Source organism: Melopsittacus undulatus, chromosome Z, assembly GCF_012275295.1.
Source record: "Melopsittacus undulatus isolate bMelUnd1 chromosome Z, bMelUnd1.mat.Z, whole genome shotgun sequence".
In the NCBI taxonomy this organism is placed as follows: Eukaryota; Metazoa; Chordata; class Aves; order Psittaciformes; family Psittaculidae; genus Melopsittacus; species Melopsittacus undulatus.
Genome location: NC_047557.1, coordinates 79809304 through 79826222, shown reverse-complemented (window position 1 = coordinate 79826222; position 16919 = coordinate 79809304). Strand labels below are relative to the sequence as shown.

The following is a 16919-nucleotide window of genomic DNA, read 5'->3' as shown; positions in this document are numbered from 1 at the left end:
TTAATAAGAAAGTGCATAAAGTCTTAATTTTTGCTTTTCTAGTGATGATAATCCACATTTGATTTTCCTCCAGTGTCTCAAAAAAGCTGTGAGGCTTGACAGCAAAAATCATCTTTACTGGAATGCACTTGGTGTGGTTGCTTCCTGTAGTGGTAAGTGTTCAGTGAAACCCCTAGCTCCATAATACCCTAAATTAGAAGGCAACTTGACTAATGGCGTTTATGAAATCAGCTAGATACAGCTCTACTGTTTTTTTTTTACCTCCCCAGCTATTGGGAATTATGCTCTTGCTCAACATTCGTTCATCAAATCTGTTCAAGCTGAGAAAATCGTAAGTATTGTAGGCAGATGCCATCTGTTTCAAGTGGGCATTTAAAACTTTTCCCCTGTTGCAGTGTTATGTTTGAATATAGTAATAATACACTGGTTTTAACTTCATTTTTTCTGTCTAGAATGTTGTTGCCTGGACTAACTTGGGGGTTTTGTATCTGACAACTAGAAATATTGAGGTAACTCTTTTCCCTACCCTCATATATAGTTTCCCTTTCTCTTTTTTTTTTTTTCTTTTTCGGGGGGGGAGGGGTTTGTTACCATTTAACGGAGATTTATGGGGGTGGGAGTGTGGGCAAAAAGTGAAGAATGTCTCTCTCAGATGCAAGAAAATATAGTTTCTTTGAAAGAAATTGGCACCTGTACCTCACTTGAGGCATGCAAATAAATTAGATGTTTGCTCTGGAAGGAAACTTCTGCTGAATTGGTAATGTGCTTTTTCAAGCAACTGGATGGAATGAAAAGTGTTTGGAAGAACTGAGAAGTGGTTAGTCAAAGCAGTGCACACCAGGTTTAACCAAGAACTTTTAGGTGTAAGTCACAAACTGAACTTTAATTTTTTGGGTTTCCCACAGGTAGTTACATCATACTCATTGGCAGATTTATGATTTATTATAATTCTGGGTAGCCATCAGAGTTTCTTTGGAGAAAAATTATAGAACATCTTAAGTGAAGTCCAGATTTCTCATGCAGCTAAAACTATATCCTAACATATTTGCTGGTCAGAATTACTCAAGTTTTATGTAATTGAAAATGTGAATGTCAGAATTTTTTTTATAAAAATAACTTGATACTACAAGCTACTTACTAAGACTGCTAATGCTTGTGCCACACTGAGGGAGGAACTCTGAATATATGCAGTCCATAGAGCAAAGATAACTTGTAGGTGGTAACCAGTTCTGCCATTTTGACAATGTTTTTTTAACTCTTTGCATGAAGGAAAAACAAATTTCCAAAACCGGATCCTCCAGGAGTCAGATTTTAAAATATTAATTGATCCAAGGGTTACTCTAGCTGCTGAACTATTTTGCTGTTATCAGAAGGAAGAATATTTGAAAGGGAGGGGAACTTTTAATCTTGTAAAGATTTTTCTTTTTAGTAATGCTGAAGTAGTTTATTTCTCTAGGTAATGTATTGTTCTGTACAAAACAGTATATGTTTTTAGTAGTGACCTAATCGTGTTATGAAATATTTTCCAATATTACTGCGTGTCAATACCTCTGTATATTCAGAAGTGCTGTGTTACCGTGACAGATAGGTCAATAGCTCTCTTGTCTTTGGTTCTGCAGCAAGCTCATGAAGCCTTCAAGATAGCACAGTCTCTGGAGCCTTCTTACTTACTGTGTTGGGTTGGGCAGGTAAGTTGATAAATACTCATAAAACTGTGCACTGAGCCTTTTTTTTGGTCAAGGAGAAGACTTTGACACCGTCCTAATAATTGGCACTTAATCGTGTTCTTGAAAAACACATTTTAAGTAAATGTGTTTAAATGTTTACATTAAGGGAGCTTCTACCTCCCCTGAGGATGGATGGGACTCTTTGTTTCCATAGTGGTAATACAATGGGAGCTACATTCATCAGGTACTTTATATAATGTTTGACTGATGTTGTGAGTTCAGTGAGAAACTAGGAATCACTGTTTGCTGTTTGTGCTTTGAGGCTTTTTATTGAGCATTGCCACCAAAGCACCATCTTTGTAACGTGCTAGTTATTTCAGCTTCAGCTGTACCACTAGCTCATATCTGGCACCTGTTACCTCTCTTATCAGCCCTGCTTTCTAACACCACTGTTAGAAAGAGTAAGTCTGTAATGTACCTGGGGCAAAAGCAGTTCTTATTTCCTGGGGAGTTACCCTCTCCTTACCAGTTAGGGTTGGATATGCCCCTGGCCATCCATGAATAGTTAAGAGGAAGTACTTGTGACTAGTAACTTTTATGATCACTGTAGGTATGCTTCATAATCCCATGCTGCTAACCTGCTAATGATATCTAATTGAAACTGGATTCTGAGGGAGAACCTAGCACCATCACATGTCAAAATTCAGCTCCAGTCCAATGTTGCAAGTTGTGCTAAGAGATACAAAGTCTGTGTCCTGAAGAATGTGAAGTAGCAGCAGAAGACTGAGTTTCAAGTACTGATACATTGGAAACTGTGCAATTTAATTGCATTTGATTTATTCATAAAACGGGTGTTGCTTGGAGAGTGTGAGAGAAAGAAAGTGTCTTCGTGTTAAATGCTTCAGATGTGCATGATGTAATGTGCGCTGAGTTTTTTGTTAATGTCATAAATTTTGAAGTACCTGACTATAGCAGCTGCTGCTTCTCTGTAGGCTCTTATTGCAGAGACAATAGACAGCTATGATACTATGGATCTTTTCAGGCACACAACTGAACTCAGTATGCATGTAAGTATAACAGTTGTACTGAAGTTTCTGTATATCTAATATCTCTACTTTGGTGATGTAATTTTTAAAAAATAGGCGTGTCTCAAATGGTGAAACAGTTATGGTGTACCATGTGAAAAAGTCTGACTTCCATGTTGTTGTTCTTGGCTTGTGCTGCCACTGACCAGCAGGCATTTACTTTATTAAATGCTTTATTCCAAGTGGTCTAAGAAATCAATTTCATGAGTCATGCAAAGAAATTCTTGTCATCCCACAGAATTGGACAGAGGTCAAAGGCATAACTTATAACTATTCCAGGAGAGCACGAGGATATTGCCAGTGCCCTTAGCTGTAAGAAAGTAAAGGCTTTCAGAGTCTCTTTATAGCTTTTTTCTGTCATCCCTCCAGTGATGTAGGAAGTGATATGTTAATATAAGAATTCTCTTTGCCCAAAGGACATGTTAACATTTTTGTTTTCTTCTCCTGCTTAATACTGATATAGATTTTTAGGCAAGGCTGCATCTTGAAACACAGAATTATTACTGTAATCTTTAATTGTTTTGCTCTTCCTTGAGCAGGTTTAATGAATCCCTTTTGGGTTTTTTTTTGTTTGTTTCTTGAGACTGAGGGAGCAAAAGGCTATGCCCACTGGGTATGTTCAACGCTGCAGGATAAAAGCAACAGAAACACTGAACTATATCTATACAACATTGTTCAGATGAATGCTATTCCAGCAGCCCAGGTGGTCTTGAGCAAATATACAGGTAGGTAATTTAAATACATTACTAACCTGTCAAGACTAACAGATGCATTCAGAATGAACAGATGCACCTGTACTAATTCTAGCAAAGAGTGACCTCGTTGTGTTAGGGAGAGGCTTTTGAGCTGTAAAGGAACCAAAACAGGGTAACTAGGACACTGATTTTTATTACAGAAAAAACATGAAGTAGGTATGAGTTCTGTTTGCTGGCACATTCCAGCAGATTTTGTTTCAAAGACCAGCCAAAATAAGAACCAGAGCCTTGTCATGCTTTTCATCGGGTGTTTGCTGTCAGTCTTCCTTCAGGTGTGTCTATATGCATGCTACTTCCTCTACTCCATGCCATGATGTCTGACAGAAGCCTGCTCCCAGATGCTCTGTAACTCCATAACCTCAAGCATATGATTCTGTTAACCTTCAGCAGGAGATGAACCATATTTTTGTGCATGGTTCCAAGCCAGTGCAGCCTCACTGATGGGGTCAGATTGTATATATCTAGCCTGGAAGGTAGATAGAGCAAATGTGATTTTTCTTAAATCTTCATCCATTGCTGTACATTGATGAATAATCTGTTACTCATTTCTGAAAGCTACAAAATAAGGTGCAATCGTTTAAAATGTGATAATAACATCCTTAATGACATAATGTTAAAATGAGATGGCTTCTTTGACAAGAACTTCACAAATGACCTGGCAGTGTGCATATGCAGCCCAGAACCACTCCCGTGTGCTGGGCTGCATCCCCAGAGTGTGAGCAGCAGGTCAAGGGACGGGATTCTGTTTCTCTACTGCACTCTGGGGGGAACACTTTGCCCTCCCCCCCTCCCCCCCCAAACCTGTCCTGCATCCAGCTCTGGGGCAACAACACAACAGGGATGTGGAGCTTTTGGAGTGAGTCCAGAGGAGACCATGGAGATGCTGTGAGGGCTAAAGCAGCTCTGCTCTGGAGACAGGCTGAGAGAGCTGGGCTTGTTCCGTCTGGAGAGGAGAAGGCTGCGAGCAGACCTTACAGCAGCTTCCAATGCCTAAGGGGGCTACAAGAAAGCTGGAGAGGGGCTTTGGACAAGGGGCTTTAGGGACAGGACAGAAGGGAATGGCTTTAACCTGACAGAGGGGAGACTGAGATGAGATCTCAGGAAGAAGTTCTTCCCTGTGTGGGTGCTGAGGCCCTTGCACAGGTTGTCGAGAGAAGCTGTGGCTGTCCCATCCTTGGCAGTGTTCAAGGCCAGGTTGGATGGGGCTTTAAACTACCTGGTCTAGTGGAAGGTGTCCCTGCCTGTGGTGGAGAGTTGGAACTGGCTGATGTTTAAGGTCCCTTCCAATCCAAACCATTCTGTGATTCTATAAAATGCGAGAATGTATTTCTTTGTCCAATCCCTGTTCTTAAATAGACTGCAGGAGGGTTCTACGTGATAATTTTTAATCTGGGAAAAAAGGCTAAAAGTCTGAGATAAGATGACAGCTGTAAAAGTATGTACCTTAGCTACTAATATATATTTCAAAGTTGTAGTATTAAAAATAAATTGTAAGATTCTACTGGTGTTTTACTGTAGTCAATACAAGCTGAATACTTTCCTATTTCATTAAAAAACCCCAAAACACTGCACATTTTAAAACTTAAAATCCATTGAGAGCATTAATGCTGTGTCTTAAAATTTTAAACATTTTTTAGTTAACCTGGTGTAATGTTGTGGGTCTTCAAATCTCTTCTGTATTTGCCTGCAGCCTGCCAAAGTGATTCCAGTGAGCAACTGACAGAAGCACTTGACAGAATGTTTCCTCTGTATGCGTACATTATAGCATCAGTGTAGCAATGTTTTTGTAATGATCTTTCTGATTATTTTCTCTATACTGTCAATTCTGATTTTCTAGAACGAAATCCAGACGATGCTTCTTCTTTCATGATGCTTGGTTATTTGAATGAGCATCTGAATCTAAAAAGGCAGGCAACAGATGCCTATGAGAGGTAAACGACACACTCTTGGAAAGTTTACTTATACAAGCTCCTTGATCTCTTTTTCCATGCACCATCTGAAAAACTTAAGGGTTTTTCTTTTCCTTTAATAAACCTTACTTTCTCAATTCAAGAGTACATTTCAAATAAGTGCATTGCAAGGGAAGGTGTGGGGATGTTCTTACATCAGATTTAGAAGTGCAGAATACTAAAGTGGAGAAGTAAAGGTATTCCAAGTCTTCCATGTCTTACCAAGACATTTAGCTAATTCACTGTATGGGATTTAAGTGAAATTTTGGAGGCTGGTAAGCTTAGGTTTAGTTTTGGTCTTTACTCATTCTAATTAATGGAGGTGACTGGACTCTGGCTTTGCTTTTTTGTATCTTCTCCTTTCTTTTCAAATGGTAGGTGGACATGATGAAAGAATGTGTTTGGTGAATATATTTGCTGATGCAGTAAAATGGGCCCTGTTTGTGCTTAATTAGCATAGAAAAGCTTCTGAGTGAAACATTTGTCCATTGTGAGAACTGTTGTCAAAGTATGTGTTATAGTCAGATGGTAATCATTCCTAATTGTCATTAATTTCAGGGCAGCTTCATTGCTGAAAAACTCTGCTGATACTGAAAAATATAATATTGCAATGCAAAACTATGGCAGGTGTCTGTGGTAAGTGTTGGCTTATTTTCGCAGCCTCTTCAGCTTTGGATGTAGTGAATACAGTCATGCAGAACATGAGGGACGCCAAAAAATGGTTGTTAAAAATAATCTACTGAACATCATTTAACTGTAGACATGTTTGACTGAAGTTTTTTATGTGCTCCAGAAATGGGTAGTCTATAAAAAAAGAAAAATTGCTCAGTATCTTCATAGTTTGTAACATGACTGTGATTCCATTATCCTTAGCTTGATACTTCAGTGCCTTAACGTAGTCTACACAATGTAGCTGGTTTATGGTCTCCAGAATAAACTGGTTTTTTACAGAGTCCATAGTTGAGATATGTAATGGGTTTAGTTAGAATAAAATAGCTGCTTCAGGGTTTATTCAAAATTGCTTCTGCCTGCCCTTTGAATGGGTACTGACTTGTACAAACTGAAGCATGTGGGGTTGGCGTCTTGTGTACATGAATGTGACCTGCTTATGACCCTTTCTTCTGCAGTTCTACACAGAATTCTCAGTTTTACTCAGAATTTACCGTTCCCTTCTGGTTCTGAGGGAATGCAGGACACAAGTCTTAACAGATGAAGATTTTCAAACTTCTCTTAGATATAACTCAAGCTCTGTGAATCAGATGTCAGCTCTCTGGGAAAACTTCATATATTCTAAAGTTTTTGTACGTGACACTAGAATTTCTAGGCTGTGGTAATTCATTCTTTCACTTCAGGGAAGATTTTAGAAGCAACTTTTCAGTGTCCTGTAGTCTCACATCCATGCTGTATGTGTAGTAATTCCTGTGTACAATTTATGCAAGAGGAAGGCTCCAGTAACTAATAACTAGTTCTGTTAAACACAATCCTGTATAATTTTTTCCATAGTGATCTTAGAGCAAGAATGGTGCATGTCTGTCTGTACACTTGACTATCTGCATGCATGCATACTTTGATTAGCCTTTTCCATGTTGCTCCTTTTCCATTTTCTCCCACTCCTTTGTTGTTAACCATTAAGTGATATCCTTAGATATATCTGTCATGCAGATGGGGAGGACTTTTTGGTGTAAGTTATTCTTAATGCAGAAGAGTTGGACAGAGTAACTGCTATAACAGAAGGAGGAATATTGCACATTTGTTTCCTAATCTTGCTCTTTCCTGAGCAGGTTGTAAGTTGTCTACTTACAACTCTTGTAGACACGTATCTTCTTTTCTACAAGGACAGCTGCTCTGAATTATAGCAGATGTTGGCATCATCCTTCATACTGGTGTCTTTGTTTTTACAGTGCCCTTGGTGAGTGTGATAAGGCCATTGAGGTTTATACATCAATACCCTTAACAAAGTTTGATGGCATTGTAGGGATAGCATTAGCCTACTTCAAGAAAGGACTCATACAAGAAAGTATAAAAGGTAAGCATCTGCCTAATTCAAAGCATTATGGGACAGATCTCTTGAGAGCAACCTTATTTTTTTATTTTGTCTGACCAACCTAGCTGTAGTTCAGTTTATTTCACTCTTTCAGTTCTAATGCGTAAGTACAAATTTCACGACTATTTTAATCAATAGGCTGTTTAGTAGGATGCTACAAATACTAAAATGTACAAAAGGAAACTACATTTGGTCAAGTGTTTTAATTCAAAGGGAAGCGTCCCTTGTTCTGAAATGAAATGACTTTTCTGGAAAAATCAGTTCTTAGTAGGAGATTAATATGTTGTTCAGAGCACTTTAGTGATAAATATAAGTGCTATATGGTCATGTTCGGTACTTCTAGGATGTGAGACTTCACAAAAGTTTGTACTGCATTGTCAGTACAGAATTGTAAGCACTCACAGTCGGCTTAGTATTTTAAGTATCTCTTACTTTTTAGATGAAATGTGCCCATCTGAAGTACTATTTTGTAAATAAATGGTCACAGATGACTATACTGTGTTTTTTCAGGCGTTTGCTGGGTATCCTAATACTGCTTGTCAGTTCTGTTTCCACTTAATAAATATTAAACAGCTCCCAGGCTCTTAACAGCCCTGGCATTTCTAACATACTGTTACTTCCAAAGTCTTTGTCAACTTTTTTTTTGGTCTTTTTTCTATTTGAGGTGTGAAAATACAGTGAACCTGAAACCAAAGTGCCCCATGTTCTAGTATCATGCCTTTGTGTAGAGGCTTTATAGAAATGTAATTTTTCTCATACTGAAAAAAAATTCATTCTGAATTTTTACCAGCCTATGAAAAAGCCTTGTCTGTTGCTGAGTCTGAAGAAGATAAAGCACATATCCTGACTGCCTTGGCAATAATGGAGTACAAACAGAACAAAGTGGATGCTGCAAAGACACTTCTGTTTAAATGGTGAGTGGAAAGCATAATAATCCATGTATGATGTTTATAGTACTGCTGAATCCTCAGATTTACTTTCAGGGAGATCTCATATGAAATTAATTTTTTTTTGGTGTTGCCTAGTAGAAGTCGGTATGGATGCAGTGTTCTTTTAAGCTTATTCATGTGATTTATCTGTTTTATGGCCTATCTCTTCTTCCATATTCTTAAAGCAGTATGGAGTGAAAGAGTTTGTGGGCTGGGCAGTTTGGATGTCTAGTGTCCTTGAATGGTAGTCTTAATAGGTTTATCTTCTAAGATAATATGTAGTTGTCCTAAGCACTAGGCAGTATTTTTGTTCTTTAGCTGAAGGAAATTTAGATGACAATTGAAAAAAAAATCAGTTTAAATAGTCAGAAATCTCCAGAACAATTGCGTTCCAAGCATTGTAGGCAAGGACAATCTTGTAACTTCCCCGCGAAAAGAAGCAGACATGTATCAGTTGTTCACTTAAGTTATGAATGTCCTTTTTCTTTTTTTTCTTTTTTTTTTTTTTCCTTAGCTATGGAGGCTAAAAGACCATGCGTCATTGTTAGTCTTCAGGTTGTTATGGATTGAAAGCCAACATCTCAGGCTCTCAGTCAGGATCAACTGTCAGAAGAGAGCTCCAGTAGTAGCTGTACAGTCTCAGTCTTGCCAGCAGACTCCCAAAACAGTTAAGATTCATGATTTAGTACACTGTAAATCTTGAGTAAGCTAGAACCTAGAACTAGCTAGGAACCTGGTATTTCCTACATCCTATTAACCAGTGCAGATTTCTATTTTTGTCATGAAAATTGACAGTGAGAGTTTTGTTGTGTGGGGATTTTTTTGTTTGGTGGTTTTTTGGGGTTTTTTTTCTTTAAACACAAAGTATTAAAGGAAAATAACACTGCAGTGAATGAATCTAAATGTGAATTAGATGCACAGTGCTGCACAGATATACAGTGAGTTTTACCAAAAGTGTCAATTCTGGTCCAATAGACAGATGTCTTTTTTGGCTGGAATTCAAGCTAGATGACTTAAAGCACCTGAGTTAGGACCTCACACAAGAAGCTGTTTTTCTTCTTTCTCATGATTAGCTTGTCACAGAAATTTTTAGCAGTGAGTATGTCTTTATAGCTAATATGGTAGAATTTCACTTCTTACTTGTCAAAAAGCAGTGCCTTTGCACCAGATAACAGTGCTGGCTATTTATATTTAGCAGCATTTACAAATTTTTCTTGCTAGGGACTGAAAATAAAGTATGAAATTGCAAGTTTACATTCTTGTCTCTTCTGAAGGAAGAAATAATAATCAGTAAGGCTTGATTAGAAGCCTGTAGTCACTGGATAAGTGAAAGTAAGCAGCATTTCAGTCTGTGATTATGTTTAGAGCATTACAGTGAAGTAACTCCATATTACTGTTGCCACACACTGTTTTGTTATTTGCCTCCATTCAGTTTGTATTGCCTTTACTGTAAGAATACCTTCACCTTGTACATCAGTTAAGGGCGTTGATTTGGTTGTTTGTGCTGAGCTTGTTGTTTTCACCAGATCTGAAGATCAGAGGATTAACTTAAGAATTCTCTACCTATACTACAAAAAGTAGCTGAAAAAAATAATTGACTGTATCTAGTAAGTCTCCAGTAATGCCTAGCATACTACTTATACAAGGTTAAATTGCCTCTCTAAATGAATAGAACAGTGCAACTCATGGGGGTACTGGAACTAGTAGATGGTGAAAAGCATGGTCAAACTACCTTATGTTGGAGCAAATCTTGATGTAAACAAGACAATTTCTGAGAAGATCCCTGTTCTCAGAGTATTTCCGTGCAGCAGCTGTAAATAAGTAAACTACAGTGCAGGTGAGATACTAGTTAGAAGTAGAAATGTCCTCAAGAAAAGAAAATCATTGTCAGTGTTACACAGATTCTCTTACTATTCATTTTGTGGCTGCTGCTGAAGGACACTTGAAGTGTCAGTCTTGCCAAGTAGTTGCATGTGATAAGCTTGGGTGCTGAAATGGCATGCAACCACTGCTGTTTTCCATATCCTGAGACCTCAAGGATACTGATCTAGCTTGATCTGTGATCCAACAGTGACAGGTTGTTACTTCTGTACACCATACACAAGACACAGCAGCAGGAGGACTCAAAAGTAACAAGTACACTAATGTTAACAGTAAGTTTAATGTATGCTCAAAAATAGTGTCTCTTCCCCTCTCTGTGATTCAACAGCTCGTTAAAGGTACCTAGTATGGAAAGTCTCATGGCTTTATGCACACTAGGACTTGTAAAGGAGGATGTTACACTTGCAACAGCAGCCCTGAAAGAATTACTGAAACATGGAAAAGGAAAAGATAAGATCTATGAGAGGTGTCTTATTGCATCTGCTGTTTATGCGTTGCAAGGCAGAAATGTGGGGGTCCAGAGAGAAATCTCCAAAGCAATACACGGGTATGTCTTTTGTCTTTCTTTGGATTCCCATGTAAATACATTGTCTTGATTATATTGAACAGTAAGCAAATCTTTGTTCCATTAGAGGATTCTTCAAAAAAAAAAAATTATTTTCAAACAGTGTTCTCACTGAAGGTGAGAATACCAGCATCAGCTGCCAGAAGCTTGCTTTCTGATTTATGGGATCAAATCGCAAAAGTTTCATGGCTTTCTTTCACAGGTTTTCTGGTTTTGTTTTGGTGACTTCTTTAGCAGCTAGATCAGTGTACTGTTCTGTGCAAGCATTTTTTTATCACATGTAGCAGAAACTTCAGCCAAGAAAAGTCTCAGGGGCTTTTATATAATAGTAAACAGCCTCTGAAGTTGATGATTCTGTTTGCTAAATGTCTGTGTTTAGATGAATTCTGGAAAGGGGGAACTTTATTCAGTGCCTTAAAGTAAGACAAATCTCAGCCTCCAAGTGTTTTCAGAAACTCTTCTTTATGCAATCTTTTTTTCTCAAACTGCAATTAAAATTCATTGTCCTTCATGCTATGAGAATAAGACACTCAGCCCTGAAGTTGTTTTCTTCCTGTGAATGTTGATATGCATATTGTACATTTCATTTCTTTAACCAGAAATGTACTTCAGTGTTGTGTTGTTTACTTTAAATTACTATCCGTGTCTATTTTCAGCTATAGCAGATTGTTTTCTTAATAGAACAAGATCCATTTGGGAATTATAGCAACTGCATACTGACTTATGGAAGACAAGGTTCATAGCTAAACCATGAAGTCTAATGCCATTGTTCTTTTCCCAGTAACCCTGATAATCCAGCCCTCTGGTCTCTTCTGTCTCGGCTGGTTCCACTGTATGTGCCACAAAAGGCAAAAGTAAGTGCATTGTCGTAATACATGTGTGTTGTTCACATACCGAGAAGTCTTGTGTTATTTCTTAACTGGAAAAAACCCACCCTTCAGTACATGGACATGCACTAGTTAATATGAAAACTTAAAGCTTTCGTACACAAGCATATACGGAGCAATGCACAGGTACATACTGAAGCCACATACTCAGGTATTTGCATCTTTCATGAGGTAGTGATCCTTTTTCTTTTTGGAATAAAAAGATCTGTAGAAATAGTCCAAGAAGAAAAGGCTCTGCTGTGTATGGTTTTTTTTTTTCTTTAGTTTTATGCATTATGTATTTTTCTCTATAAATATATATTAGGATTTACCTATGTTCAATTTGGTTAATCTAGTCAATTTCACTTCTCACGCTAGCCAGTATTTCCTTGCGACTTTTGTGCTTATTACTAGTTATTCTCCGAATAAATACTCTTTGTCTTAATTTATGTCCATTATGTAAATAGAAATAGCCCCTGAAAACAGCTCCCTATCTATATGGGGCTAAAATTATAAGCATAACATGTGATTAAACTCTAATCTTGATCGTCTTTTCCTAATTCTTTATAGAGGGAGATCGTGCTGTAGCCAAGGAGAAGATCTCATTAGGCAGACTTTGTGCTTCTGATTAACAAAGATAAAAAGATCTTGGCATTATGTTTTGTATAAAAGCTTTTAATCAGTCATATAACCAAGTTAATTATTTTTTTCTGATCTTGCAGGGGGGAGCTGTGGCAGGAAATGTTGCACATACACTTGATGTAAACCGTGCAAAGGTTTGGCTTTCTTAAAATGCAGACTTTATAGTTCCATAAACAATCCTAAATTTAATTCCATTTGATCACTTACAGTGTTAAGTCACATTTATGTTCTGTTTTACAGGAAGTCCTGGTGAGCATAGCAGTTAATCAGCTGGCAGCAGGACGTCACATGTTAGAAGATGAGAAAAACAATCCTCTGAAAAATATTCAGAAGGCAATCCACCTGTATCCAGGTTATTCTTGTTCTCAAACACAGTAGTGATTTTTATTTTTCTATCCATCAGAAACAAAATTATTATGCTAATAAAAAATCTACTTTCTTTGGGTTGTTTTGACATGGGTTATCCAGGAATGATTTGGGCAGAATGCTTAGAGTTGAAATTTTAAATGTCATTCTGAGTTCAGACATGGGGAATTAAACCAGACAAGAGAAAAACTGCAGAGTTCTAAAGCTTTTTCTGAAGACAAGGGCAATTTATTAATCCCTCAGCAGGAGAAGAGGTAATTATTATTTAGTATATCATACAAAAAAGAAAAATGCATGTTCCCTCAGTCTGTATGCTGCATCAAGCAGGAGAGATTTATTCAGCCATCTTGAGAATTTGAATTGGAAATGTTCTCTTGCAGCATGCTGGTTATGAACTAGAGGCAACTGTTCTCCTATTGTGAAATGGTGATCTTCATTAAATGTATGAAGTGTGACTATAGTGGTGTTTTCAAGTGCTAATTTGTCTTGACAGTGAAATACCAGAACATTATTTTTTCTACTGTAATTTTGATCTGATGTGTCAGTGTAGCTGTGAGTTAAAAATTTCAGTAATCTTCCTACAGGCTACAAGACTGACTGTGATTGAAAACCAGTATACTTCACATTTTACTTTGTTAGATCTTCAAGCTTTGTATCATTTTGCTGGCAAAATTCATTATCTTTGGGATGGCAATTTATCATCCTTAGCTGAGCTCTGTCCACTTCAGGACAGACTGCTCTCCCAATCATAGTTGCTCTTCCTGGGGGTCGGTCAGGGTAAAGCTGACACTGGTGTTAGCTGGCATAAATGGGAATGGTAAAGACCTTTCTAAATTAACTAACAGTATATTTAGAATGGGCCTGAGCTGCCTTTAACCATTCTTTTCTAGATAATCCTGCTGGCTGGGCAGTGCTCATGGCAGCCTGTCATGCTGAAAACACCATTGTCTGTCTAAACAACACTCAGCCAAAGCGAATGGATCTAGAGATGACACTTGTATCTAGAGTTTCAGCCAAAAGTAAGCTATACAAGTTTTCTAGTTTAAAAAAGTAAAATATAATTGAAATGTTCTAAGCTTGCAGTATCCTTCTGAATTTTGGAATCTTGCAAGCTCAATAATAGTTTGAGCTATAGTTATTTTATTGTATAAAAGTGCTAAATCCTAAGGCACAGCTAAGGTTAATTTTCTAATTGAGGCTTGCTTTCTCCTCCAAAGCCTCAAATGCTGTTTAAAAATATTAGTACTGAACTGTGATGGCAAAATGGATGGGTGGGTGTCTTATAGAACAGTTATGCTCCATGCAAGGAAAGGCTAAAGTACTCCTGAGTTCTGTAACTTTTCCAATAGAGGGATAACCTCAGCCTCAGTCATGCTCAACATCTGTAGTTTTTTCAAAACCAGAATTAAAATTCCATATTTGGTTGGTTGTTCTCAGACCATTAGCTCGAATGGTATATTCTTTTTTCCCTTCTCTTGCTTTAAATGTTACCGTTTCTTAATGTTGCTACTGATAAAGAAAACCACATCAGGTTAACACTCCTAAAGTTCTCCCTTACCACATCTAGAGCATGGTACATGGTGTAGAACTACAGCATATACAGTAATCTGGTTAAGCATTTTATCTGTATTTACAGCTGGAAAAAATAACCTTCCACGTCATTACGTCCAGACTCTTGAAGACTGGTGTCTGTGTCAAGCTATTACCAGTCTGGAGGACACTGGTAAACTCTCAGAAGCTGAAGCCCTTTGTACCAAGGTATGATGGTATGCAACTGGCAGATTATGTTGAAGGTGTATAGAAATAATGATTTGTGTTCATTTTACAAAAGGGTACTATTTGGATTAGCAACTATCTGTTCCGTCAGACCTACAAGATGCCCTAGTTGTTGCCACTTTCTCCCCCTCCCCAAGATACTTAATCTGTTTGCACTAAAACTGTGTTGTTAGTTGAAACAAGCAGTGTATGACATTGCAAAACTATGTCTGCCCTTGCCACCTTTATTCGTTAAGCTAGTATTAAGCAAAACATTACAGAAACTCAAGGCAAGAAGACCAGGTGGGGGACTTGCAGAGGGGACTTACCTGTCTCGTGCTCTGTTGTGTTGGTACTCCATTTCAGAACCACAAGTGGATGCTGCAAGTTTAATTATTGAAAAGAATAATCTTGAGGCAACCAGTTAGGGAAGGGGATTGGATGCAAAATAAGCCTCAAGTGTGTATTTCATATGTTCATGAACCAAAGACTTGGCAGAAGATAAGCAGAAACCCAATTGGACTAGGCAGCACACATCCCTGACTTTCATGATGAAAAATGACTAATCTGTGCAAATGTGCCTTTTGCTTATGGGATTTCTGTATAAACAATGAAGGAAGTTAAAACACCAACCCTCCCCCCCTCCACCAACAGATTCAGTGAACATGCTGATTCTCTAACGGGAAGTTATTTCCTGCCTGTTTGCTTGGTGAGGTGGTATTTTCCTCTTCTAGCCAGCATCTCTACTCACCAGATACAAGTTGGTATCTGAGTATGGGGGAAGGTTATGATGGGTTTGGTTAATTAAATAGCTTGGGAAGAGGACAGTCAGTGCCTGCAATTTGTGAAGAAACAAGAGTAACATTCTCTGGTACCACAAACGCTTACAAACATTTTTGACCTCAAGGATTCTCACAAAGCGGTATAACTGGGGATGATGAGTCAGGCACTGGAGTTGTTCTCTTTGAGATAGGCAGCATGATTCCACACTTGTTTATGGGGGAAGAACAAATAGCAACTTCTGTCGTGTTTCTGAAAGTATTTTCATGTCTACATGTCCTTCACAAGCAGGAGCTTGCTAAGGACTCACAGACAGTGTATTTTGTTTAAAAAAATGTGTGAAAAGTGCAGGTATTGTTTCTTAGAACAGATCTGGTTTGCATTAAAATTCTTGGAAATACTGTGATTTAAACAGGTAAAATAACAGGAATTCTGACTTGCAAAAACTTCACATGCTTCACCTGAAAAGGATGAAGCAAAGATGGCTAGTTTTCTGTCTTTTTTTGTACATGTATTCTAAAAAATACTCGATGGGTGTCTGCTGTTATTGAACAGGAAATGTTTAGTAAAGTGCTTCTGTTCCAGTAAGAATAAAGCACCTTAGCTGGGAGAATTAAAATTGCTTGGAACATACTCAAGGTCATTTTAGCCACAGGACAGGGTTTTGCCTCCATTAGCCCGAAACTTGTAATGATTATGAAACAAAAGGAGAAGTAGAGGTCTGCCATTTACCTTTTTTTCAGAAACCTCTAAGGATAGGACACATACAAAAATTAGGATGTACTTCTGATGTATTTTGAGGAGAGAATAATGTTACCTATTTTCATGTGTCAATTCCTATAACAGTCCTTTGTGCAGAGTAGGAGGAAAATGCCGTGTTGCAAGCATCCTGAGCATGCTTTCAATGCTGTATGCTGTAAAGACCAAAATGGAAAAATCAAAATATCTTCTGTTGTTTGGAAATCATAATTCTATATTATGTTGAGCCTTGTTTTGGTTTTAGGGTTTAAAAAGCTGCCCTGAGCACACAGCTTTGTTTTTACTTTTGAGACAAATTCAGTGTAAGCAGCTGTTGCAGTCTCACAAAGAACTTCCAGACAACATCCTGGCGGAGCTTCGCAAGACAGTCATGACCAGTTCAACTTCAATTGCAGCCTGGCAAGTAAGTGTGGATCCTCTCCCTGACTTTGGTGTGCTGCTCTCAGCAGAGTATGCATGACAAACGGGTGAGAGTTTGTTTCACTATTTGCTTTATTTGTCCGGCAACAGCCAGTGACAGAAAAAGAACAGTTCATATTCAGTTAATTTTAAAGGTGTAACATTATGTTAACTTTCTTTAATAGCTGAAATACTAACAACCATTTTTAAGAAGCAGCAGACTGAAAGGCAACAGAATTAAAAACTTGAGATAAACCCCTGGTACCTGTGTCTTTAGGGACCTGTGACTTGGTATGTGAGCAAAAACCCATGAAATGTTTCATAACCCATAAGAATAGGTGGAAGTAAATGGTTTCCTAGTATAGTAATATACAATTCCTTATTCAGCATCTGAAAACCTAAGTAAGTCAAAAAGACTTACTTAATAATTACTCCATAATCTTCTGACATCAGGTGTCACCATTTGTTTGAGTAGGT

General features: G+C 37.9%; 1 protein-coding gene across 5 annotated transcripts in view; it reads left to right on the top strand.

Annotated features, from left to right (window-relative positions):
- SKIC3 (SKI3 subunit of superkiller complex) overlaps positions 1-16919 on the top strand; it is a 49927-nt gene that overhangs the window by 24956 nt on the left and 8052 nt on the right. For all 5 annotated transcript variants that reach the window (XM_031046183.2, XM_031046184.2, XM_031046185.2 and 2 more), the window contains 17 exons: positions 74-152; positions 270-331; positions 453-509; positions 1620-1688; positions 2660-2734; positions 3336-3477; positions 5345-5438; positions 6015-6092; positions 7358-7482; positions 8291-8414; positions 10639-10857; positions 11657-11729; positions 12464-12517; positions 12624-12735; positions 13640-13768; positions 14386-14507; positions 16288-16446. In XM_031046183.2, the coding sequence (XP_030902043.2) occupies positions 74-152; positions 270-331; positions 453-509; positions 1620-1688; positions 2660-2734; positions 3336-3477; positions 5345-5438; positions 6015-6092; positions 7358-7482; positions 8291-8414; positions 10639-10857; positions 11657-11729; positions 12464-12517; positions 12624-12735; positions 13640-13768; positions 14386-14507; positions 16288-16446 (1773 nt within the window). The remainder of the gene's footprint in view (positions 1-73; positions 153-269; positions 332-452; positions 510-1619; positions 1689-2659; positions 2735-3335; positions 3478-5344; positions 5439-6014; positions 6093-7357; positions 7483-8290; positions 8415-10638; positions 10858-11656; positions 11730-12463; positions 12518-12623; positions 12736-13639; positions 13769-14385; positions 14508-16287; positions 16447-16919) is intronic.